The 27,566-nt window shown below is 37.0% G+C and overlaps 1 protein-coding gene across 1 annotated transcript in view; it reads left to right on the plus strand.

The window, feature by feature from the left end:
• The window catches only part of chm.L (choroideremia (Rab escort protein 1) L homeolog), an 80,575-nt gene that overhangs the window by 26,822 nt on the left and 26,187 nt on the right, over positions 1 to 27,566 (plus strand). The window contains 5 exon segments of the mRNA NM_001090193.1: positions 1,636 to 1,996; positions 3,842 to 3,958; positions 6,010 to 6,130; positions 6,945 to 7,167; positions 23,752 to 23,829. Of these exon segments, the coding sequence (NP_001083662.1) occupies positions 1,636 to 1,996; positions 3,842 to 3,958; positions 6,010 to 6,130; positions 6,945 to 7,167; positions 23,752 to 23,829 (900 nt within the window).

The raw sequence follows: 27,566 nt of genomic DNA on the forward strand, positions 1-27,566 counted from the left end.
TTTTTTTCCCCTAATAATTATATCTTGTAGTAGAGATTAATATTAATGATCCTTACTCAATTTTTTTATCTGATAATATAGATATGAATTGAGAAGAAATGTCTTCTTTTTCTAAAAGATTTCTTCCCCTTTTGTGATTTGTCATTGTGATTAGTTTCTCCTGCTTCCTACAAATCAAAGGCATAATTGAGTTTCTGAGGACAGATAGATTAGGCAGGAAAATCATTTGCTCTGGATACATTTAACAGCAGTGTCAGAAAACTGAGAGCTGGAAACAGTTTTACTACACAGCCATACAGCTAGCTAACAAAAGGAAGCCCTTTAAAAGAATCATTTTCTGCACTCTTACTGAAGCTGGCATCTTTGGAGTGTTATCATTGTGTAGCATATTGTGTAGGCACCAGAAATTAAAGCAACAGTTCAGTGTAAAAATAAAAACTGTAAATAGGCTATATATAATTCAAACACAAACAGTTATGACCCCCCTCAAGTCACTAATTGGTTACTGCCTGGTAACTAATCAATGGAAACCAAGAAAGCTGCAAAGCAGGAAGTGGTGTTCTGGCTATTATGTTAGACATCCAGTCACTCCAGCAATTATAGATTACAGTTTTGGCTAACTAACTATATTAGAAACAGTATTTACCCAGTTTTTTATTTTGATAGTGAACAATTCCTTTAAAGCTGGCAGACTGTTGGATATTTATCTAACTTCCGTCAGTAATTTATTTTGTTATGACTATACACAAAGCACTTGCTTTTAGCAATATAATAATGCTAAGCTCCCCTGAAGTCTTTGATAACTGTCTTCTATATTTGTTTTTATGGTAGTCTAAAAACCTGATTGCTAAGATAACCAGCTACTGACATTATTTTATGTTACTATAAACCTTCTGTACATATTTTCTTATGCTGTAGAAGCACATACATTCTCCCCTTTCACAGAACATCCTACATGACTGAGTACAGTAAATGGATCACCAACTCCACCCACATTCTAGGGCTGTCCCAGATACAGACCCAGATTTGTGGCGAGGCCACAAAGGCCCAGGCCTAGGGCAGCAAAAAATTAGGGGCATGCTGCCCAGCTGCTTTATGGCATCCCCAATTTGCCGGCACTTACCCGCATGCGCGCACGGCTGAGTGCAGGCGGCACCCGAGAAATCCAACCCTGCCCAGATATGCTGTAGAAGCACATACATTCTCCCCTTTCACAGAACATCCTACATGACTGAGTACAGTAAATGGATCACCAACTCCACCCACATTCTAGGGCTGTCCCAGATACAGACCCAGATTTGTGGCGAGGCCACAAAGGCCCAGGCCTAGGGCAGCAAAAAATTAGGGGCATGCTGCCCAGCTGCTTTATGGCATCCCCAATTTGCCGGCACTTACCCGCATGCGCGCACGGCTGAGTGCAGGCGGCACCCGAGAAATCCAACCCTGCCCAGATATGCCTCGCTCTCAATTGACGAATGTTCTAGTATGGCATAGTTGGTTTGTTTTTAAAGATGATTCAATAATGGGTGGAAAAGAGAAAAAAATAGGACAGGTTTTATCCTGTACTAAATAATATCACTACAGAAAAACAATTTCTTACTCTCTTTTTTTACTCTTTATTGTTCTTTTTCCTAGTACTGAAGATGGAGAAAACATTGAAGAAGCCGGAGTACTTAACCTAAACCCTGCACTGCTAACCACTGTTACCACTTCAGCAGATTCTGAGTCAGCTAGTCAAGAGAACGCCTCTATAGATATTTGTAAAAATTACAAATCTACAGAAACAGAAAAGCATGACAGTCCTGAAGGTAGAAGTGATCTGGAAGAGGCAGCAAGTCATGACCAAGGGTCAGCAGATTCTACTCCAGAGACCGGTGCCACAGAAGAGGTGGAACCATTCCCAACACAGGCCAATCAGCAGGACTCGCCGAAAACTGTTACTTATTCCCAGATTGTGAAGGAAGGAAGAAGATTTAATATTGATTTAGTGTCAAAGGTGGGATTATATTAACACAGTAATATAGTATTGTTCTTTACCTGTCACTGGTAGATTACTTTTGTGCCTGATTAAACTAAATCACCATGTTTACTATTGTAAAAGGAAAAATGCAGAAGTTTCGCTAAAAAAGACCAGGACACTGTAATTCAGTAAAAGCATTTCTGAATGCAGTATTCTATAGTGCCATCAAGTTTTAAGAGCAAATTAAGAGCAATTTCAGTATATTAAAAACTCTTACCTCATTCCGATAGAACATATTTGATCCTTTTTCTTATCATTAGTACTTGGGGAAAAAAGAAATTGTCAGGTTTACAGAGATGTAAGGTTTCCAAATAAGTATCTATTTATTGGGGTGTTAGATCTTAGGGCTTCTGCTTTGGTCTTAACACCCAATTAATGGAGTTTTTCTGCTCACAGCAGTTGAATGCATTCTGCAAATTGATACATTTACCTGCTTTGATAAATATTTTGATTAGTTATGGCTGTTAAAATAAAAATAGTATTACTTTCAGTTCAGGAGGGATAACATGCAAAAAACATTTCATACAATTTTATTTTGTAGCATACACAAATACAAAGCTACTTCAATTATTCATTTTTATAATACAAATATGTATATGAATGCCAACAGTAATAGCTTTGGTTTGATGCTTTAATAGAGTACTCATTAAGGTAATTATAGATCAAGTTATATTTGTAGTGTTGGATCTGGCTATGTACCCCAATAGTAAGGAAAGTTAAGGCATTCCTCCACAAATGTATGTTCATAGCAAGTTCATATTTTAGGTCTCTGACGAGCATACTAATTGCAAATAGGATTTATGACGTTCATTTTAGATATTTGTTTTATTTCAAAGCTGATTTCATCTCTACAGTTGTATAATGTGTCTGCTGTGTTCTAACTTTAAACACCATTTCTACTTAGTGAAACTGACCTTGCCACAGTCTGGACTGCTGACACTTTCAAATGAGTTAGAGACCTAAAAAAGACATTTAAGGGAGATAAAAAAATATACATTTTAAAAAATATCTGCCCTAGCTTTAGGTATAAAAAGACTTTTTGCCATTATAGTAATATATACAGGTATATATATATATATATATATATATATATATATATATATATATATATATATATATATATATATATATATATATATATATATATATATATATATATATATAAAACCAGATATACATCCCCCTTTTTAAACCAAGTTCATTTTCGTAAACCTAGGACAAGGAGCAAACGTTTCTTCTGATCTGATCTTATAGCCCATACAATTCTTATATTAGTTTCAAAACAAGTGGAAAAAAATAGCACTTTCTGTTGTTCACAGGCACAAATACTGTATAAATATTTTGTCTAATGTGTCTCTCTCACAGTTTTGCACATGAACTGAAATGTAACAGGGATTTCAAGGCATAGTAACACTCGGTTTTCACTAATAAAAAGGCAGATATACAGATGCACTAACCCTTATCATGACTTGCAAATTAAAATCTCTGTAGATTTTAAATTTCCGATTTCCTCTTCAGGCCCTTTATGTGTTGTTGGCAACACACAACAGGGCAAAAACAAAAGATCCAGCAAACAAAGCGTTAAACCTTTTCTACATAAAGAAGCCACTACAAACAACATTTACTACAACAATTTGGACTGTATAGATTGAGCATCATCTATTTCCTTGCAAGGAGGACACATGTTTTAAGGAAGACACTTTTTTTCCGTTACTAGGTATATAATCAGAGCATGTATATAAATCATGTTAACCTGTGTTACAAATTGTCCCTACAGTTCCTGTTTTGAGACATTTTATGTTTTTTTTTTTTATGAAACAGTTTCTGTATTCCCGAGGATTGTTAATTGAGCTGCTCATCAAATCAAATGTTAGTCGTTACACCGAGTTTAAGAATGTTACCCGGATTTTAACGTATCACGATGGAAAAATTGAGCAGGTTGGTTGCCCTATTTTTTCTTGTGGCAATGTAGATATAAGCTGTTTTATCTCCCTTAGTAGAGGGGCATTAATAAGATTTGGCATTAATAATATTTAATTTGTGAGTATTGCTTACTTTGTCCATGAGCTGAACTATAAACAATTCATAACATGTATTCATCTTCTTGCAACTGACTCACTGCCTATTTTGCAATACATAAAGGTTGAGTAACTAAGCATTACCCATATTTCATATTATACCACCTATAATACATATACTGTATGTATGTACATGTCTGTCACAAAAATACAGTTCACCTTAGCTACATTTAAAGGAGAAATAAACCCTAAAAATGAATACGGCTTAAACTGCTTTTATATACTGAACTTATTTCATCAGTGTAAAGTTTCAGCTTGTCAATAGCTGCAATGATCCATGACAACAAACTTGTCATAGGGGGTCACCATCTTGGCTAGTGTTTGTGACACTCACATGATCAGTGGGTTCTGAGCAGCTGTTAAGAAGCTAAGCTTAGGGGTTGTCGCAAATTATCAAGCAGAAAATGGAGTTGGCCTGTAATATAAGTGGATGGTACAGGGTTGATTATTAAATTCTGATGCTAATTGCACTGGTTTCTGTGCTGACATGTAGTATTTAACTGTATTAATTACTAATCAGCCTTGTATTGTGACATTTATATGTGTTCTGTATATGTGAGTGGGTCCCTAAGCTCAGTAAGTGACAGCAGCACAGAGCATGTGCAGTGAATCAGCAGAAAAGAAGATGGGGAGCTATTGGGGCATCTTTGGGGGCACAGATCTTTACTGCTAAAGGGTTGTTTTTGCATTGGGCTGGTACAGAAGCCCAAAACATAATGTACAACATTTCTAGCCTACCTCTTTAGCTTTCCTTGTCCTTTAAGCAGTTGATGGTCATTCAGAGCTGCCTTTAGAGATCCATTTGAATACATTACAGTGTATTCAGTTGGTTATGTATTTTTAGAGAATATACGGAAAAATATATTCTTTATAATCACTAACATTGCAAAATAAGTCTGATGTGCCATCTATACATACAACAGGATTGTGAAAGCCAAATTTGATGTGCAAGTATAGGATCTCTTATCTGGAAGCTCTAAATTATGGCAATTACAGGGATAAAATCCGATTGAAGCATTCGCTTTGAGGCTGATCCTTCCCCGCTGTGGATTTTTATAAGGGGTGATCTGCAAGACCAAAACCCTTTTTTAATGCTTACGAAAACTTTACAAAGGCTAATTAAGGTTCACAATTTGCAAATAACAGTCAACCAGTATGTGATGTCCCTTTATGTTAGCCTACTAGCCTGCACCTCACTAGTACAAGCAATGTGGTATTGTTCTGAGATGAACTGCAACTAGACAATGACAAGAGACCTGAAAATATTTTACTTTATTCATAAAGCAGTAACGTAGCCATTTAACTACACCCTAGAACTTCACCTTACCTTCAATTCTGGCATAATGTACATTTAGAAGGCTTAAAAATTATCTTCTGAGGCTGGAGGGAAGTGAAGTAACTGTCAAAGTAGTAATTGAAATGCCATCAAGGTAGTAAAGAGTCACAAGCATGTTCTCCTTAGGCCAGCTATTTTTCACCAGTGTAAACTTAGCTTCTACAAAACAAGCATTAAATATTTATGCAAAATTCATATTTTAGTTCTTTTTATACTTTTTCTAAATATATTTTTGTACCATAAAACCATGTCACGTTAGTAGTTTCGAGTTTTTTGTGTTTTGGAATAATAATATCTCAAGATTTCAGTGTAGGATTTGTCCAGCAAAACGACCGAATTGGTCAAGGCTTTGAATACTTTGAAATGACACTATGACTAGAGCATTATTTGGTTACTAAACATAACAGCTCTGTTATCATCCTGTTATGCAGGTTGTTAAAGGTGATCTATAATCAGCAAAGGCTGTGCTGGTTTTGCTACAACAGAGCGAGCTGTTTTTTAAACTGAAACCAAATGTTCTATGACCCACAGGTTCAACAAGAAATTGCTCGTAACAATGTGTTTGTCTTTTACAGGTACCTTGTTCAAGAGCAGATGTATTTGCTAGTAAACAACTTTCCATGGTAGAAAAGAGGATACTAATGAAATTTCTAATGCACTATGTAGACTATGAGCTTCATCCTGAAGACTATCAAGGTGCAGCAGATTGCTTTCATTTAATGATAAATTTTCTCAAATCTGAATATTTATTTAAACATGGCAAATGTTGCTGATGTTTGTAGAAATTTGTTCTTTTATGCAAAATCTTTTTTTGTTGAAAAATTGTCTGGTTGTATACACACACAGTGCAACATTCAGTAATTCAGATGTGCACTGCATGATTGCAGAGAAATTTGTGCATTCAGCAGTTTGTATCAGTGCTGCAGCATAAATAATTGTTAAAAAAAATTGCTATTTTTTAGTAAAGGATCATATATTAACAGTTCTAATACAACACGATTCATGGGGGGTATGAATCATGGAGAAAAATGCACTGGCCCAGGGTAAAAAAAAACGAGCACTGCACCATGCTGCCATCTTACCTATTTTCCTCAGATGTCCCTCTATTTGCATAGTACTGTACTGTGTAAATGTGTAGGTGCTATATAAGTGAATCTTAATATAGAGAATAATGTACCCCCCCATTGTAAACTATATGGACAGAGGTGTTAAGTAGCCCCCTGGTGAGGGTGATAATAATCCACCCCAGGCTTTGACTTTATTTCACGTTGCCATTTATCACCCTCATGTCATGGGATTAAGAGACATCTTTGTAAATATTAGAATATACAGAGCTGCTCCATGACTACCACAATAGGTATAGCATATCTAGCCTAATTTTTATTGAGCTTTTGTTTTCTGTTAAGTATTACCTAGGCATTAATCTCTTTTCATTATTTATTTTTACTTATAATCAACTGTCTGAAGCTGCTCTCCACAACTACTTATTGTCCTGTTTGTTTCTTAACAGATTATGAAGCTTCAACTTTTTTAGAGTTTTTAAAGTCCAAACAGTTGACTCCAACTTTACAGCACTTTGTTCTTTACTCCATTGCGATGGTACCTGAAAGTGCTAAAACGGTAGAAGGGTTGAAAGCAATGCAACACTTCCTTAGGTGCCTTGGACGATATGGCAATACCCCTTTTCTCTTCCCTATGTATGGCTTGGGAGAGATTCCACAGTGCTTCTGCAGGTGAGCTCTAATTTTTATATATAAATTAACAAGAACTAGAGCACACAATAGGCCATCAGGAGGCAGAAGCCACAGATGATCACTGGGGATTGTACAGAAGGATCTGCGCCATTATAAATACTTTGCCTATATGACTGTAATATACAGTGCAGCTACAGATGTAATGTATCATGCGAGAAATCTCTGCCAGAAGTACCACAAGATTTCTCTCTCATGTTCACATTACAGCTCCATGTTGAATCTCTGATTGTACCATGCAGTGGGTGTAGTAGAGATTGACATATTGTACATATGCTTACTAAGTGCCACAAGGTGTGAGAAGTGTGGGTTAGGAGTGGACACACTTACCTATGTTTTATTTAGAAACTCCTGGATAACCAGCTGGCAGTGATTCACTTGTCTTACTCAAAAGCACATTGTAAAGTAGTTGCCCAGGAAAGGGCTTTAACGGAAGAAAATGTTGTTCTGACCTCAATTCAACTAAAATGAAGATAGCTATATACGTTAGGAGACCTGAGTATATCAATCAAATAAAAGGCTGGTTGAAAATTCCTCCTAACCATTGAGCAAGTCTGATCAGTTACAAAAAACATTTGGTCAGGGCCGGATTTACATAGCAGACGCCCCTTGGCCCGCTGCCATTCATCGCCCCTGTCCCTACCTTTGTGCAAATGCACAAATTTTCAGCATCAGGTTTAGAGTACTGGGGATTGGTGCACATGACATTTGAAAAACTATTGTATCTTCTGCAGTTCCCTAGTGCTTCTGAACCAATGAGGTGTGGTTAGGTGGCATGCCGCCCCCCTAAAATTCTGCCGCCCTAGGCCCGGGCCTTTTTGGCCTTTCCACAAATCCGGGCCTGCATTTGTTGGAGCTTATTGCTGCTAAAGGATATTGTGCCAGTTAATAGTGCCTACGTGTGCCTCACCCAGAGACAGAACTAGGAGTAGGCAGATCGAAATGGCGCATGTCAAGTGGCACGTGGCTCTTCTGACCCCTAGTTTCAGCCCTGGCTATCAGCATAAGGAAGACTAGAAAATAGGGACTGGATTCAGTTGGTGGACTTCATCTCTTGCGACATTTGGGCTGCTGGAATGATCCTATTGAAGCTGCAACTTTACAAAAAGGGATGATGATTAGGTAGCCATAGATAGGATTTGTGGGATTTACTTTTTCTGCTGTATTTTGGAAAAAGAGTCCTGTGAAATTGCTTTGCTTTTTAAATAATACAAAGCATGTGTCCTTGGTAAATCCTCAAAAACACTATTTTTACCTAAATCAAAATGCTTAGGACTACAGTAAACTAAATGGTGAAAGTGTGAATAATTACATTGATCTGTGTGCAACACTAAAAAATTGGTAGTTTTATGTAAATTACCGTAAATCAGACTCTTGTCATCAGATGCGTGCTATGTTTTGCCACCGTTGCACCCTTAAGGCCTCTTACACGTAGGGGCCTATTTACTTAGTTCGAGTGAAGGTCCCCATAGGCTTTGGAACCATTTTTAGGTCGAAGAAAAATCGTTCGATCGATGGATATTCGATATTCGAAGTCGAAGGATTTCAATTCGGCAATCGAATATCGAGGGTTAATTAACCCTCGATATTCGACCATAAGTAAATCTGCCCCACAGTGTTATAACCAGTGCAGTGGCTTTATTGAGTGTTCCACATCATGGGAACACAGGAGTAAACTGACCCAAGTCTTTTGTTTAGTGCTGTACCCATGGGAGCACACTTGCTCTAGAAACCAGATAGCTGTTGAAATTAAAAGGCTGATAGTTGTAGAAAAGGTAATTATTTGAGAAATATCACAAAAATAAACAAATTATACTAGTTGCAGATTGTCTTAGAATACTTCGGTTTGCATCAGGTGATTTTAGATAAACAACCCCTTTGCTTAAATCCTTCCCAAAATGCATTAAAGCTATTCAAAAGATGTGTGTGTCCACAGGTCTACCGCTGCTGTATTTTGTTTCTATTTTTTTTTTTGCTGAAAATACATTTTTGTAACAAAAAATTTCCCTCTTGGTGTCTTACGATAAGTGCCTGGAGGCATTATTGTGATAATTCTTTAATCACAGCAAAAAAAATGAATTTTAATGTCACCAAAAACTATATTTCGCAGCCTCAAATGTGACGTGCCAGTGGGTTTTATTGCTAGACTGGTAATGAACAATTTTCTTGGCCTTTGTTTAGTATGTATACTAAAGTGGTGACTGCAGCACTAATACATCAAAGCTTACAGCTTTTATCGCCAGGTTATCAGAATAAGGTGTCGTTTGTCCTGTGATTTCTAACCACCGGCCCACATTCGGTTTTAATGTAAACCTCTTAAGCAATTCTAGCAGCCAGTTACTCTTTGTGTTCTCATCAAGGCTACTGTTATAAATGGCACACATGCATATTTATGTGAATGATTCAAAGACATTTGTAAGTCACATCCTTGCATTATAAATGGATCCTGCATAAACAGAACAATACTTTATTAACGCCAAAATGGCTGACGTCTGTAAGGTCCATTTTAAACCCTTAAACTCATTTAACAGTTAAATAATATAATAATCTATTATTTCAAAGGTTCAATGCATATTGTGGAATTTTGCCCATATCCTTTTATTAAGTATCCCATGCAATGCAAGCAATGAGAAATTAAGACTATCCTAGTCCTTATGGTAGGCTCTATAGTTATCTCTTCTAAAGACAGTGTTGCATTCAGTTGTCCCCTGCTGTATTTTTTTGTAATGTAGACCAACAGCCATGTTTAAAAGCATAAGACCATGATTAAAGGAAATTTAGGGGGTTATTTCTCAAAGGTCGAGTTGATTTTTACCTGAAAAATTCATGTTTGTGAGGGTATTTTTCGGTCAAAACTCAACTTTTTCAGGTTTTTAAAATAAAACTCAAATTTTTGGAGATTTATTATACCCCGAAGCTAAAAATAGATTGAATCCAAAAATACACGATCTAAAACCTGTCGAGGTCATGTTGAAGTCAATGGCAGAGTTCCCTTCAACCATTTGGAGATGTTTGTAGCCTTCATGATGGTCTTCTTTTTTTTTTTTTGGTGAGTTTCGCTCGAAAACAGGATTAATTCGAGTGGCATGAGCTTTTCTTCGCTGAAAACTCGATGAATTCATGTTTTCGGATTCTTCACCGCAAATTCACTGTTTCGAGTTGTTTACATTGGAGTTTTTTCATAAATTAGAAAACATTCGAGTTGTGAGTTCATTCGAGGTATAAAAAAACCTCTCAAACCTCTAAAACTCAACCTTTGATAAATAACCCCCATAACGTATAACCACTCATAACGTTTAAAACATGTGAAATTGCTCAGGGCACTTTTGCAAGTTACATAAATCTGCCTAATGGTTGTAGCACCCCTACACACACACACACACACGTCTCTTTAAAGGCTATCCAACCCTTAAACAAATATAATGTAAGATTGATCAATGTGCATTTTTAAGCACTATCACAATTATTTTCCTTTTGTTCACAAACTGCTTATATAATGAGTTGTATAACAGCACCACCTACTGGTCAGTTCCTCTGAATATATGATCAGAGAGATATACTTTCAGACAGAAAACAGAGAACTTTTCTGATGTTGCTTTGCTCAGGACAGAAATCAAAAAACTCAGATGACCTTTCCTCTCTCTTTCCTGAGCAAAGCAACATCAGAACAGTTTTTTGTTTTCCGTCTGATGATATGCGGAAGACATTCTGTATAGTCGGAAGAACTTACCAGCAGGTGGTGCTGTTGTTACAAAATTCATTATGTTAGCAGTTTCTAAACAGCTTAATATCTGTGAACAAAAAAAAAAAATCATTGTGATATTGCTTAGAAATGCACATTGATCAATCATACATTTATCAAAGGTCGAGTTTTAGAGGTTTGTGAATTTTTTTATACTTCGAATGAACTCACAACTTGAATGTTTTCTAATTTAAGAAAAAACTTTAATGGAAAAAAACTCGAATCAGTAAATTCGGGATTAAAAACCCAAAAACTTGAATTCATATAGTTTTCAGTGGGAAACCGCTCAAATGAATTGATTTTTTGAGCGAAACCCTCTCCTGCATGACCATGACCATTTTGGGTTTGATCTATTTCCAGCCTCAGAGAATAATAAATCTTGAAAAATTAGATTTTTTATATATATATATATATATATATATATATATATATATATATATATATATATAAAACCTGAAAATTTTCAGGAAAACACAACTCGACCTTTGATAAATAACCCTCTACATTTTTTAATGGGTTTGGTATCCTTTAAAGGGACGTGCGTGGGCAATTTTTGCTGCCAATAGTAACTGGCAGCTGACTGAAGCAAGGTTCTCATCTTTTCGCATGGTAGGTGCGGCCCTGATTGTATCAGATATATAAAATGCATTAAAGATGCATGCATTAAGATCTCTGCCTCCCTGTTTGGGATAGGGTGAAAGTTTGTAGCTTATTTCAAAGTGGGATACAGAGGTTTGCTTACATATCCATGTTTGCAACGATGTGAAAGTAGGGAGGGGTGTGTGTATGGATGCTGGGTTTTTATTTGGAGGGGTTGAACTTGATGGACTTGATGTCTTTTTTCAACCTGATTTAACTATGTAACTGTGCATCTAATCATAAGCTACACTAAACTTGGCAGAATTTTTAAAAGCAGTCCTAGCAAGCCCATATCTCTTTAAATGTGTACTGAGGAGGACTTTGTTTTTAGTTACTTATTTTTCTTTGACAATGCTTAATTTTCCTTTTCCACTTTCCCTTTGATTTTGAAGACGATAATAAACTAAGTTTGGTTTTTGTACAGTAAAATAAATACATTTTGCTACTAGTGTTTGTTCCTTCTGGAATAATCAGGACAGTGCTATAATGTATCATGCACAAGCCCCTTCTCTCGTGATTGATGGATAGATTGAAAAAGCAACTCAATATTTTTTTAAGGTTATTTACAGATCAGTGAGTGTTATCATTCATAAATCCGTGGAACACATTGTCTTTAGGCTTTTTTTTTTTTTTTTTTTTTTTTTAAATAACACTTTCTAAATTAGAGTGAATGAGTTACTATAATATTTAATAAGGATGGATAAGAGTTTGGCAGCCATTGTATTCTTTTTGTACTAAACAAACAAAAAATGTTATACTGGCTTCTATTTCCTTTTTGAGACCTGTATCAGTTAAAAAAAAGTGCTATGCTTCCCATGTGTAATGTATGTAACTCATAGAAGTCTATGCATCTATGAAGATAGTGATGCAATGGGGCAAATTCACTAAAGGGCGAATTTCCGACAGTGACCACTTCACCACACTTCGTGCTACTTTTCCAGGCGCAAATTAGTTACCACTACGCTAATTCACTAAAATGTGAAGTTGCGTCTCAGCAGCCGAACGCTGGCAAATTATCACTAGCGTTACTTCTGCAGTGCGAGTAGTTCATAGCGAAGTTTCGCTAGCGTTCATTTATGCCTAGCGAAACTTTGTTAGTACTTTTACGCTTAGGTCAATTTGAATAGGCGGGTACATTAGAGTCGTATGGACGTCTTTATTGGAGATGTTGGTGCAAATGTTTGCAGTGGCCTCTTTTTATTAAAAATGTCCAGGGAACCATAATAAAGAAAGAAGAGATTCTCTAATGCCCTACACATGAGCCCACCCTAAAACAAATGTGGCATGCCCCTCAGATGTGTGGGAAAAAAATGTTAACACAAAAATCTTTAATAGTTTGGACTTTTGAAGGCAATCCCGCTTTAAAAAAGTAAAATTCACCAGCATTTTTTTGCAGCTTTAATGAATTTCCGGTATACAGGATATGATGTCACTTACATAAGATTGAGGAGGATGTAGCTTTATTTTATCAGTTTGCCTGGTCCGAGGTGGCGAAGTAAACTCTGGCGAAAGAGGTAGCGTTCAATAAAATTCGCATTTTCTTGTTCGCTAGTGAATTGTCCTCTAGGCCTGTTAGTGAATTGGCGATGTCCCTGCGGATGGGATTTCTGTTGAATTGTCTCTAGCGTCGGCCACTTCGCCCTTTAGTGAAGCTGCCCCAAAGTATGCTTAAATTGTATCTACCCCAAAATTAAAGAAATTGTAATTCTAATCAACTTTCCAATATACATTCATTAATTTTAAATGTTTTTTCAAGTTATTTTTAGATATAATTGCAATTGAAAGCAATGTTTTGTTCAGCCCTTTCTACACTCACTCCTGGTTCTGACTCTTGAAAAGTGTAGGTCAGTTAGGCAGTGGGTTTCAGCTACAGTGTTTCAGGCGTCTGTCAGTGCTAGGAAAGCAGAACATGCAGACAGCCAGACAGATGCTGATTTTGATCACAGTTATGTTTGCAAATAACCAATATAAACATTTAATTAAAGACAGAGTAATAATATTCTACATTTTTCAAGAATGGGACTCTATTCATATTGTAAACTATCTGGCTGCCCCCATACTTCCCGAGAGAGCCCTCTCCATCCCAGCTTCCATCTACAATGTCTCAGTAGTTAAAGAGATTCTGTCATAATTTTTATGATGTCGTTTTTATTTCTAAATTACACTTTTTTTACACTGCAAATAATTCACTCTAAAATAAAAAATTTCATTCCTGAACCAGTTGTAATTATTAGTTGTAATATTGGTGTGTAGGCAGCCATCTCAGCTCATTTTGCCTGGTCATGTGCTTTCAGAAAGAGCCAGCACTTTAGGATGGAACTGCTTTCTGACAGGCAGTTGTTTCTCCAACTCAATGTAACTAAATGTGTAGCAGTGAGACCTGAATTTTAATTTTGAGTGCTGTTCTTAGATCTACCAGGCAGCTGTTATCTTGTTTTAGGAAACTGCTATCTGGTTACGTTCCCATTTTTCTGTTGATGGGCTGCTGGGGGGGTAAAGGGAGGGAGTGATATCACTCCAACAGAGTGACTAAAGTTTATCAGAGCAAAAGTCACATGACTAGGGCAGCTGGGAAACTGACAATATGTCTAGTCCCATGTCAGATATTCAAATTAAAAAAAATCTGTTTGCTCTTTTAAGAAATGGATTTCAGTGCAGAATTCTGCTGAAGCAGCACTATTAACTGATGCGTTAAGACATTTTTTTTTTTCCATCACAGTATTCCTTTAATATTGCACCTGGGGGTAAGAAAAAATGCCCCCAGGAATGAGACACTGCAAGGAAGGCATGTAAGTGGGAGCTGAGGGGAGACAGGGCGACATTTCAAAGTAATGAATATGATTATATGTGCATGTATGGGGGCCCACTGAGAAGTATAGTATAGTAGTACTCTGGAGAGTAAAAATTATTCAAATTCAATTAAGGATGCAAACAGACAGTTTGAGCTATATACATATTATGAATGCATCTTTATAGAAGAGCAGTGTGCAGTGCATAGCTGATTTCAGCCTTTTGCGAAATGAAATGTAAAGACTGGATTCATAGCTCCAGAGGCCACTGGGGAGACAAAAAAATCATGTTTAAAAACTGCCAATTACTGTTGGGATATTGTAGCCTGGTGTACATGAGAAACAATAAATAGTAATTTTTTTTAATACATACTTTTGTGAGTTGTTAGGGGCTGCTAAAAGAACCCTACTTGTCCCTTTGGGGCCCTGTAAGAGTTCTGTAGGGCTTTCAGGATAACTAATTATTGCTTTTCAACAATATAGCATTGACAAGTATCTAGGGCCTTTATTGTGTTTCATTATGACTGCCTTTGTGCTCTCCAGTGGGCTCCTGTATCTAAGAATTGCTTTGGGTTTGACACCCATCTGATTATTGTTTGAGAAGGCTAATACACTCCAGAGTAGAAAATATTTTTATGTAATATAATTTGTCTTGGAGAGACAGTTGTTGACACAAATGGGGTTATGTAATAAAAGACACTAAGTTTGCCAAGGGGCAGTAACCCATAGCAACCAATCAGCAGGTAGAATTTACTAGTCACCTGTTTAAATGCAAACATCGTATTAGTTGCTATGGGTTACTGCTCCTGGGCAAACTTAGTGCCTTATATTGCATATGGGGGAAAGTCTTGTATAAAAGCAAAATATTTTTTTTTCTTTATAGCTGTATATATATATATATATATATATATATATATATATATATATATATATATATATATATATATATATATATATATATATATATATAATTTATTATAGGAGCAGAGGATTCCCTTTAGCACACTTCTAATTATTTCTGCTGCAAGGCTGTAATCTGATATATAGTATAATACAAGTGGAAGTGGTGCGGTCAAGTTACATTGCATCCATGAGTATGTTGACAAACAATTTGCAATATAATATCTCTTACGTTATTTAAAGGGACGTTACAGGTTACTTGGCTTAAGTTGTTAAGGAGACTTGCATTTTATCAACAGTATTCTTTCAATTTCCCAAGAACTGTCTATGACTGTTCATCTGTAGAAAAGCACTTTAGTTAAATTGTACGTTCCATCACAAGGCATTTCTCTCTCATCACATACGGTCTGTCTTTATTTACTGGGATTTTGTTACTGAGAACCTCTTATTGGAGGCATTTATATATTTTATTTGTGTTTTATGCCTTCTTGAGGAAAGCCAATTTTAACTGGCTGTGGGTAAATGAAAGAAAGCAAAGTCGCCCGAGACCCTGTGATTTTAAAGATTAGCTGGAAGATACTAATGTATTGAGTCAGGCTTTTTCGTGCCTTCCGGCATCTGTCTCCTTTGATCTTTCCCTAAGGCACCTCGTGCCATGTGTGAAGAATTCATCTTGAGCAAATAGGGCTAAAAGAAAAATCTATATCCATCTATATAAAAGCACTGCCATGTAAGCAGAAATTGCTCAGTTGCAATCTCCATCATACATGATGTTGATACAGTTGGAAAAAAAAAAAAACCTTTTTGTTTTGCATAGTGCCTCCTTATAACCTGTATCGTTTAGAAAGTCAGATGCTTTGAACTCAAAGCATCCAATCAGCTCCTTGAAACACCAATTGTCATTATCCCTAGGGGTCCTTGTTGTTTGGGTTTATATGAGTATTAGTTTGCAAAGCCTGTTAAACTTTTTGATTAGCTCACAAAGTGTACATTGATATCTACTCTGCCAATATTCGTCACACCGTTAAAAAAGCATAAAGGGAATTCCCAAAGCTGTGAGTAAATGTCTCAGTGAGACTAATGAAAGCTCAATTCTTATTGGTAGCATTGGATTACAAACCCAGAGTACCGTATTCTAATTTTGTCTTTGTCTTTGAGCTCTCTTCTGTAGCCCGTATCCCATAATTTTGGTTGCAGAGAACAATTGAAATCCTCTTTAAAAAAATTAAAAAGAAACGGATGCCATGCATTTTCTTCATTAGAATACATTGGCACAGGGCAGTTCCCTAGCTGGTTCCTTTACCCTTTCACCCATTCTAAAACCCATTCTAACTTGTGGTAACTATAGCCCCTAACCTTAGAATTCTGTAATGATAAATAGCATGAGTTCAGATAATTCATCAATTAATTGGAAAATTTGGTTACATTGGTTTTTCAGAACTTTCTTAGGAAATATGAAGCAGCTGTTGATAAGCTATTTGCCTGATCAGTCAAACTGGTCATTAATAAACCAACATTTGTATCCGTTTCCCCTTCAGTGTTACCGCCAGGACAGGTTGAAAGCATGTGGTTAATTATGGTATATTCCCAGGGTTGGACTGGCCCGGCGGGACACCAGGGAAAAACCCGGTGGGCCCCAGCCCTCATGGGCCCCTGCCGGGCCAGACCCCCTCTCCTCTCCTGATCTTCTGGTCCAAAGAAAAAAAATTTGCGGCTCCTTTTGCGCATGCACGGTGTCGCAGTAGGGGGTCTGGAGTGGGGCCCTGGACAGGAGTCCTGGTGGGCCCCTGCCCCCCAGTCCGACCCTGTATATTCCTAGTGACTGGAATCAAATAGAAACCAAGTCTGATTTTATGAAACACAAATGCTCATCATTATATGGCATTCTGATGGAATCTTAACAAACAACCGTATGGATTACACAATAAGGGGCAGATCAAAAGTTGAGTTGTGTCTTCCAGAAAAATTCGAGTTTTTCGTGGGTAGTTTTCAGATTAAAAAAAAAACTAAAATTTTTCAGGGGTTTTATAAAAAAAAAACCAAAAAACTTTCTCAAGATTTATTATACTCCAAAGTTGGAAATAGCTTGAATCCAAAAATACACCCCTAAAACCTGTTGAGGTCATGTAGAAGTCAATGGCAGAGGTCCCTTGAACCATTTAAAGATTTTAATAGCCCTCATGATGTTCAGGTTTTTTTCAGTGGGTTTTACTTGAAAACTCAATTAATTTGAGAAATTAAAGTTTTTTCCATGGGATAAATCGAGTTTTCGTGTTTTTAGCCCCAAATTCACTGATTCTAGTTTTTTACCTTCAAGTTTTTACTTAAATTAGAAAACATTTGAGTTGTGAGTTCATTCACAAACCTCTAAACGTGACCTTTGATAAATAACCCCCTAAAAATTTGAAATACAAACACAGGTATGGACCTGTTATGCAGAATGCACCATACCTTGCTAAAGAATCATCTATACATTAATTAAACATGCAATAAGATAGTTTTGCCTACACTAAAGATTTATGCATTGGGATTAATACAAGGTACTGTTTTATTATCACAGGTAAAAAGGTAATTCTTTTTTAAAATGTGAATTATTTGATTAAAATGGACGCTGTGTGGTAATTCCTGGATAACATGTTTCTGGATAAAGGATCCTGTTTAAACAAGCAGTTTGACTGATTTGTTTTTTGATTTCAGTATTTTTAAAGGAGAAGGAAAGTCCTGTTATACTTGTGGGTGCCAAAAGTTAGGCATCCCCAAGTGATTGCATTTACTTACCTGACACAATGGGCTGGTGCTCCTATCAGCAGAAAACTGCACCGTAGAGTCCTGCAGAGGGTCAGGTACCGGCGGGTTACCCGCAAAAACCTGCGGTACCCTGCGGGTTGTGGGTAGAAGTTCCGGGTGCAGGTATAGACGCGGGTTGGCCCACGGGTCTTCTCAATAGCTATTTTTACTCCTTTTTTCTGATCATGCTTACTTCCGATAATGTCACTTCCGGTTTACAATAACAACACTTCCTGATCCTTGTTGGTCAGCAGGTCGCGGGTCCGGTTGCGTATAAGGTACTTGCGGGTCGGGTAGCGAGTCCAAGTAGGTAAGAATGGCGGTTGCGGGTACGGATTCCAAAAAATGGACCCGCTCAGGACTCTACTGTACTGGCCCGGGATTCTTCCAGCAAGCCCCACGGATTGTTCATCTTCCGGCTTCTTTGATATTCTCACGACTGTGCATGCGCAGTAGAGTGAAAAGTCGAACTTTAATGATCGATCCGTGGTGCTAGCTGGCAGAATCCCCAGGCCGGTGAAGTCAGGTAAGTAAATGCGATCACTTGGAAGGTGCCTAACTTTTAGCACCCAAGTAAAAAGGACTTTTACTTCTCCTTTAAGGAACAGTGCTCCACATTATGGAAAGATTGCTTACCTGGAAAAGACCATGTCCCAGGCATAAAGTGCAATAGATCACAGGCTTCTCCTTTTATGTTTTTATAGTTGGGCTTCTTTCCTTTATGTATAGAAGAAAATGTCTAATCTTTGCTTATTACTGACGCAAGTCATTGTAAGGACTGTGGCACATGATGTCTGTTGATTAAATTGCCCACTGCATGCCACAGAGCACTTCCCTTTTATATTAATTTAGTGCTACATGATTCCCTGCATGGGAGAATATCTGTAAACGCAGTGTGTTTACCAGCAATAATCATAGGATTATGTGAATTAATGGTTCTCTGAGGTGGGTTAATCACAGCTGCAATAGCCCTAAGGGAATTTGATTTTTTTTTTCTAGCAAAAACTGATTTGTGGGTTACCAGATGCAATGAGTACAATAAGCATGATTTACTTAATCCTTGGTGAAAAGTACAAAAAAAACCTTTAAGGGGTTGTTCGCCTTTGAGATAACTTTTAGTATGATGTGTAGAGAGTGATATTCTGAGATAATTTGCAATTTGGTTAATTTTTTATCATTGAAGGTTTTTGAGTTATTTAGCTTTTTATTCAGCAGCTCTTCAATTTGCATCCTAAGCAATCTGGTAACTAGGGTCCAAATTACACTAGCAACCATGCATTGATTTGAATAAGAGACTGGGATATAAATAGGAGAGGCCTGAATAGAAGGATCAGTAATAAAAAGTAACAATAACAATACATTTGTAGCCTTACAGAGCGTTTGTTTTTTAGATGGGGTCAGCAACGCCCATTTGAAAGCTGCAAAGAGTCAGAAGACAAAGGCAAATAATTAAAAAAACTATAAAAAAAGAAATAATGAGAGCGAATTGAAAAGTTGCTTAGAATTGGCCATTCTATAACATAATAAAAGTTACCTTAAAGGTGAACCACCATTTATAGGGGTTGTTCACCTTTTGGACAATAAAGCTAATTTAACAGCCCATATCATAAACTTTTTGTAATTTATCTTTATTACCTAAAATGTTTGCTTTCAGAGATACATACCACAGAAGCTATGGATCATCTCTGCAAAAACTCTCTCAGTTCTCTTATGTGTTATGGGTTCGACGACATGCTCTGTGTAAGCGATGCAGGTTGCCAAATAAGGAAGTTAACAACTGAATCTGCACTGCTCATGCTCTCTCTCTCATTGCTTCATTTGCATATCTTTGATCTGATTGGCTGAATCTTGCCAGCCAATGGATTGGAAGACTTTTAAATTGGTCTTTATTGTTTATTTTTTTATAGATTTTTAATTATTTGCCTTTTTCTTCTGACTCTTTCCAGCTTTCAAATGGGGGTCACTGACCCCATCTAAAAAACAAATGCTCTGTAAGGCTACAAATGTATTGTGCTTTATATTACTCATCTTTCTATTTAGGCCTCTTCATTCATATTGCAGTCTCTTATTCAAATCAGTGCATGGTTGCTATCGTGATTTGGACCCTGGCAACCAGATCACTGAAATTGCATACCAGAGAGCTGCTGAATAAAAAGCTAAATAACTCAAAAGCCACAAATAATAAAAAATGAAAACCGATTGCAAATTGTCTTAAAATATCAGTCTCTACGTCATACCAAAAGTTTTTCCTAATGACTGAAGGTCAAACACTATAACTTTAGCTTTACTATTATTAATTACAACAGTTTGTTAGCAGGGAGGCAAATTTACAGCTTGCAGAGACTTTGTTTTTGATTTCAGTAAAAGCCAGTGTAGAACTGGGATGCATGATTGGCGTCTCAGCACATTGAATGTAGTCGCTGCACAGAACTGAAACTGCCATGTTCTCGAAACAGATGCGGCAAGCCCGAAGCCTATTTTCTTTCCTGTTACATTAGTGTTTAATTAAAGAAAACAAGTAGTTGCAGGCATTTACTTTCTGTGAAACGTAATGAAGATTTATTTTGGGAGTGACCTTCACTGTATTAGCTGAAGCAGTAATCAGCGAAATTAATAGAATAATCAAATTATACACAAACTCATAAATCATCATGAGTAGCGCTGTCAGGAGTTCAGCTATTAATGGACCCTATTGTTTTGCAGCTGTATTAAAAATTACAACTGCTGATTCTGCCTTTGATAGAAACCGAAATGGCATTTAAAGGCTACGCAGGACGGGCCTACCAGGCCAAACATTTTCACAACTGTTAATTTAGCTGTAATATGATGTGAAGTCACCAGGGCAAAGTTGAAGCGGAGTACAGTCTAGTTCTGTCTTTCAGCAAAATTCTCTTCATTGTTGGTGACAGCAGCAAGTTAATTAGAGTGCCGAATATCAGTTTAACCGTCTGTCGTTTGGGGTTAATGGCATCAAAGTTGGACTTGGTGCTTTGGCTGTGGCCAAATCAAGCTGAATGGTCTATTGTGCCGATGGAGGATTATGGGATTTACCTGACTCCATCACATCATGAATATTGTATGTTAGCCTAATACTTTATTGTTAGGACCTCTGCAGTGAATGTTCCCATAGATGCGCTTTCCTGTGAAGCTCTAAGTACTGCTGAGTATCTCTTCTGTCAGTGATGTGATAGCAATCATTTGTTCTGTATGTTTGCATGCTGTGCTACACCTCAGTGCTGTCAACGCAACATTGTAAGACTCCGTTTTTCATCAGAGAAAAGCCTTTCGCTGCTTTACTCTTATGAACTGTCTACAACCATTGTTACAGTTTTGTTCCTTTACACATGTGTCTTTTAAAGAACTAATTTATAAATTCTCAACAGTCTGATATTGCAGCAAACTTACTTTGAGAGGTGTTTATTTTAAAGTTAATTTTATCATTTGCTGTGTGGCTTTCCAGTTTAGAATTTAAAGGAGAAAGGAAAGCTGTATTTATTCTGTAGAATGTTTAACCATACCTGAGTAAAAAGCTGTAGAAGCTCTCTATTTGTTTAGGATAGCAGCTGCTGTATTAGCTTGGTGTGACATCATTTCCTGCCTGAGTCTATCCTTGCTCACCTATAACTCTGGGCTCAGATTACAGCAGAGAATGGGGTGGGGGAAGAGGAGCAAACTGAGCATGCTCATGCCCAGGGCAAGGAGGTTTAAGTTGAAGGCAGTAAGTCTGAAACAGAAGCCCATGTGTACACAATAGAAGGAAAGAAATGCAGTGTTTCTTTTGACAGAGGACTCAGAGCAGCACTACTTTGAGGGTTTGCTGGTATATTTAGGTGGACCTTTCTGATAAGGCTTACTTAGTTTAAACCTTTCCTTCTCCTTTAAGCTGTTTTTCCATTACCAATGTCCCACTTACCTTGTAACAGTGTTTTAAATGATGTACTGCAAAGGGAATAAGAACAGGTCTGACCTGAAATATAAGCGAGACAATAAAATGCATATTCTAGCTTCAGATTGCCTTTTAGTTGTTGATATTAAATCTTATTTAAAAGGAATCTAATTAAAAACGATTTACATTTTCTCAGGATGTCTATGCTTACATGATACGAAAACTTGATTTCAATAACCTTCATAAAGTTATCCCTGTGTTTATGTTAAGTGTTGTGTCCTGCAGGGTTTTATCTTGTTGACTTTTGCTTTTAAAGGATAAGTAAACCTTTAAAACAAGTGAATATACAATTCATGCGTTTGCTATTCTAAGCACGTATGCAATCTACATTGATTTTTGTTTAGATTGCAAGATATTAAGGGAAATATGTGCTGTTAATATTACTGAATTTTGCTACAACAGCTCTACCTGCTGGTCAGTTTCCAAACATGATCCAGTAGAGGAATTTGTCAGAATAAAGAGGGGGCTGTTCTGATGTTGTCCTGTTTAGGAAAGACATGAGAGAGGTTCTCTGAGTTTTCTAATGTTTTTCCTAACCCGAGGAAGGTCAGCCCTCTTTCTTTCATTCTTTGAAAAGTTCCTTGACTGGATCACAATTGGAAATTGACCAGGAGGTGGTGCCATTGTAACATACATTAATTCCTATTAACAACATATATTTATATTTTCTGACACTGTTTGTGCTTTTATATTAGAGACTACATTTTGTCTTCCAAAATATTTCCTTTCTGTGGTTATTGTAAAATAACGCTAAATTATTCTGTTAAGGAATTAAAGTAGAACAATTTTTTTTAACTTATACCCCCATGTGTAATAAAAGGCACTAAGTTTGCCCAGTAGCAATGACCCATAGCAACCAATAAGATTCTCTTTTACACAGAAAGTTTGCTTTTAACTAGATGATCAGTTAATTCTACCTGCTGATTGCTTGCTATGGGATATTGCTCCTGGGCAAATTTGGTGCCTTTTATTAGATAACCCCTTTAGACCAGATTTGTTAATAATTTAGAAAGCACAAACTTACAAAAAAAAATTATTCAAGCTTTTTAGTGTGGGTAGCAATTTCATTTAATGTGGTTCTTATAGATAATCTAAAAGCAAGGTACAAGATAAAAGTGTTCACTGACACTGCACATGGGTCAAAAATACAGGGGAAGCAAATAAGTTTGCCTGATTATATGTGTGCAAGAATGCTACAATGCTAAGTGTTGTTAACAAATGCTTGTATTTGATAACCCTGTGTAAAATACATTGAAAATTATATTTTATGTCTTGGCACACATTCATTTTATTATATAAGCAAGGATAGATATATAGATCGATCGATAGATCGATAGATAGATAGATAGATAGATAGATGATAGATAGATAGTGAAATAGATAGATAGATAAATAGACGGATAGATTAGACAGATGGAGAGAATAGATAGATTTCTAAAGCATGCTGTGCGTTGTTGCCCCTTACACAAGATTAAAAAACATTGGTGATGGAAAAATAGTGTATTTTATTTGCAGTATTCCCTTGAATGTGGATGGGGAAGCAGTTCTTTGTAATGTTCTCTGGTCAATAAGTTGCAAGAGTTTCCAGCAACATAGATGAAATATACCATGATAAATGCTGTTTAGATTTCATGTTTAAGAATATCACAATGACAGTATCATCCGAGGATAATTTGTAATTCTGTGTTAGATCACTGAGGTCAAAATCTCTTTTATGCGAGCCGCAGTGAAATGCTGTAATATTTTTCCCTTTCTTTCCGCAGGATGTGCGCTGTATTCGGAGGAGTCTATTGTCTTCACCATTCGCTGGAGTGCCTAGTAGTCGATGGAGATTCAAAGCTGTAAGGGCATTGCACGTAACCTTTCTTTATTTACACTCAAAGCTCACAAGGAAAATGAATAAGTCGAGCAAAAAAAAAATCTTCAAAGACCCTTTTGATATTAATGGCATAGCAACCTTGATTAAAAATAATTTGTGTATTGGTCCTTTAGAATGAAGAAAGTGGGGCCACAGTATAAAAAAGAAATTAATTTCCCAGCAATATCACTCCAGCTCCTGATCACCCAGGCTTGGAAGACAAATCATTTCAGTTGCCGGGGGGGGGGGGGGGGGGGGGGGGGGGGGGGGGGCTGGCGATGAGTGATGTTAGTTTTCCTTGTGGCCTTACCCACTCTAATTGATTTTCATCAGATGACACAAAGCCCTCTGTTATTGCATTTTTAAAAATGGAACTCACCTAAAGACTCATCAGATTAATCTCTGCTGATAATGCATGTCACTCTATGAGAAAAGACTTTAATGAGTTTTAGTTTAGATTGTTGTCATAAACTACCCTTCCCTTTCATCCCAGTGCAGTTTTTGGTGATGGCTTGGTTAACCTTTTGGTGGCTGAAGAGGTTACACAAAATGGCTGACCTGATCTGCTTTTTAATAAGGTCAGCGAGAGAGCAGAATTCCGCATCTCTTTCATGTCGGCAGAACAGACTCATTTAAACATTTTTAAAACTCTTTTCATGTTTTCTGAATGCCCATTCTGTTTCTCTGCGTTACAGATAGCAGTAGATGGAACAGATAAAAAAAGAGACTCCAGTATATTTTTCAGTTATGTTTAGGTTAAAAAAGTAGGCATGTGGCAGGGCAGTAATATCTCATAGGTGCAATAACCACTTCATGGAGGATCTTGGACAGATTTCCATTATATCATGTAATTTCTACTTTTGTGAATACAATTTATTAGCCATTAATAAATAGACAGCTGTGCCACACACATAAACAAGGATGTCCTGCAAATGGTCTTGGCTTTCTTTCTTCCTTCCTCTTATCTGTTAAAGGAGAACTAAACCTTAACTAGGGAAATTTACTAGAAATGTTGTACATTATGTTTTGCCCAAAGCAACCACAGCCCTTTAGAAGGGAAGATCCACAGATGCCCCAGTAGCTCCCATATTCTTTTCTGCTGATTCACTGCACATGCTCTGTGCTGATGTCACTTAATGAGCTTAGGGACCCACTCATGATATACAGTTTATGTATTATACAGTTTTTTAGCTCTGAAAAATGGACAAAACACTTCTGCAGTGGCTTACCAAGAGTGAAAATCACCATCATGTCATTAACCCTGCCCCCAGATGTCATCAGACAATCCTAAAACAGCATCACTCTGTTTTTATTATTTTGATGCCCCTTAGAAAACATTTTAATAATTATATTAAAATGCAATGCACTTTAACCAGGATTTTTTAAATAGGTGCTAAATTTACTTAAATGTAAGTAAATTTCTATAAATCAGAACTGGAATTATGGTGGTAAGTGGTTTACTAATACCAACATCAGAGGAAATATACAGATACTTTCATATAACCCCTTATGGGACTAAGTTGGTTTAAGCTAGTCGAATAAAGTTTATTAAATATACAACTATATATTGTTGAAACATCACTGCTTACAAACCGCCATTTCCAAACTGATTTAGTTGCTGTTTTATCTCCCAAAAATACAATTTGTTTGCTCATGCAATACTTGCCTTAAGATGATATGGTTGATGTGGGAATTTACATTTTATTCGCTTGTGCATTGCAGACACAACAGTATTTTACTGAATAAGATCCATCAATACGACACATGATTAAGTTATATTCCATAGCAATGGCAGAAGGTTAATGTTTGCATTTTCTACCAGTGTCATCCATATGTGCAAGTAAAAAAAAAAAATCTTGTCATCTACATAATTTCCCTTGCAGATACATCCACACGCGCTTCATGTTATCTTGACTCTCTGCACTTAAGCGCTTATATACATGCTCTGTGCGATGAGTAATTCTCAGGCAAGTCATTTGCACACATTTGTAAGTCTTGGAAGAGCAAAAACAGATGAAAAACACAATAGATAAAAATAGCCGTGATCAGATAAAATGGTCGGTTCTTCTATTAATTCCTTAAGATGAAATTGCTTGTTTTTACTGTCACATTTTGGTAATTGTACTAATGTCAAAAGAAAAGAAAAGTTTTTCACCGTATCATTCACAAATTTTTTGGTCTGGTTGTTGCCACTATAAGGTCAGTGGCAAATGGGGTGATTCGTCTGCCGGGAATACAGCCATCAAGCCCCTGTACAATTGTTACTGCTCCTGATGGTATTAGATGGATGCATATAGAGTGCTAACAGGAGGACTCCACACTAAAAATGGCGACAGGGGAAAACACCCCATGTGCAGTAAGACTAATAGGTTCAGTTGACTTTTATCAGGTCACAGTTTTTCCAGTGACTTAATCATTAAACTGTACATTCTGTGTATAATGTTTTAAGCCTCATTCATGCTTTGAAACCATTTTACACAGTATGAGTATATTGTCTCTATTCATTGCTTGTAGAACAATGTAGCACACTCCAAGGCACTCAGAACTGGGTACAGAGAGACCCCTGAAAATTCTTAGTGCCAAACAAACAATGTCTTGTCCAGTGAGCACCAGACACTTTCTGACTTGTGTAATTGAACTGTATTCATTGCTTTTCAGATTTGTATCCATGAACTGTCCAGAAGAGTAATCTAAGGGCTGATTTCACTAGGTTAAGCATTTACATTTCTAACAGCATAGTGTAAGCCCAAACTAACCTATGAACTACCAATGCTGGGCATTAGTCGTCAGTCTCACTGAAAATTACATTTAAAGTCATATGAAAAATTTTGGGAACCCTTCTTAATTCTTTGGAGTTTTGTTTTTCATAGGATTAACAGAAAATATGCAATATGCATCATAACAAAATTAGACAGGTGCATACATTTGGGCACCCCAACAGAGATATTACATCAATACTTAGTTGAGCCTCCTTTTGCAAATGTAACAGCCTCTAGACGCCTCCTATAGCCTTTGATAAGTGTCTGGATTCTGGATGGCGGTATGTTTGACCATGCATCAAATCTCTCCAGTTCTGTTAAATTTGATGGCTGCCGAGCATGGACAGCCTGCTTGAAATCATCCCGTAGATTTTCAATGATATTCAAGTCGGGGGACTGTGACAGCCATTCCAGAATATTGTGCTTCTCCCTCTGCATAAATGCCTTTGTAGATTTTGAATTGTGTTTATGGTCATTGTCTTGTTGGAATATCCAACCCCTACGTAATTTCAATTTTGTGACTGATGCTTGAACATTATCCTGAAGAATTTGTTGATATTGGGTTGAATTCATCCGACCCTCAACTTTAACAAGGGCCCCAGTCCCTGAACTAGTCACACAGCCCCACAGCATGATGGAACCTCCACCAAATTTGACAGTAGGTAACAGGTGTTTTTTTATGGAATGCGGTGTTCATCTTCACCACGCAAAACAGTTTTTATTATGACCAAATAACTAAATTTTTTGTCTCATCAGTCCAAAGCACTTTGTTTTAAAATGACTGTGGCTTGTCTAAATGAGCTTTTGCATACAACAAGTGACTCTATTTGTGCACTAAATTGCAGAACGATGTACAGATACACCATCTGCAGGAAGATGTTCTTGCAGGTCTTTGGAGGTGATCTTTGGGTTGTCTGTAACCATTCTCCCAATCCTCCACATATGGCGCTCCTGTATTTTT

Source organism: Xenopus laevis, chromosome 8L (genome assembly GCF_017654675.1).
Source record: "Xenopus laevis strain J_2021 chromosome 8L, Xenopus_laevis_v10.1, whole genome shotgun sequence".
Taxonomy (NCBI): Eukaryota; Metazoa; Chordata; class Amphibia; order Anura; family Pipidae; genus Xenopus; species Xenopus laevis.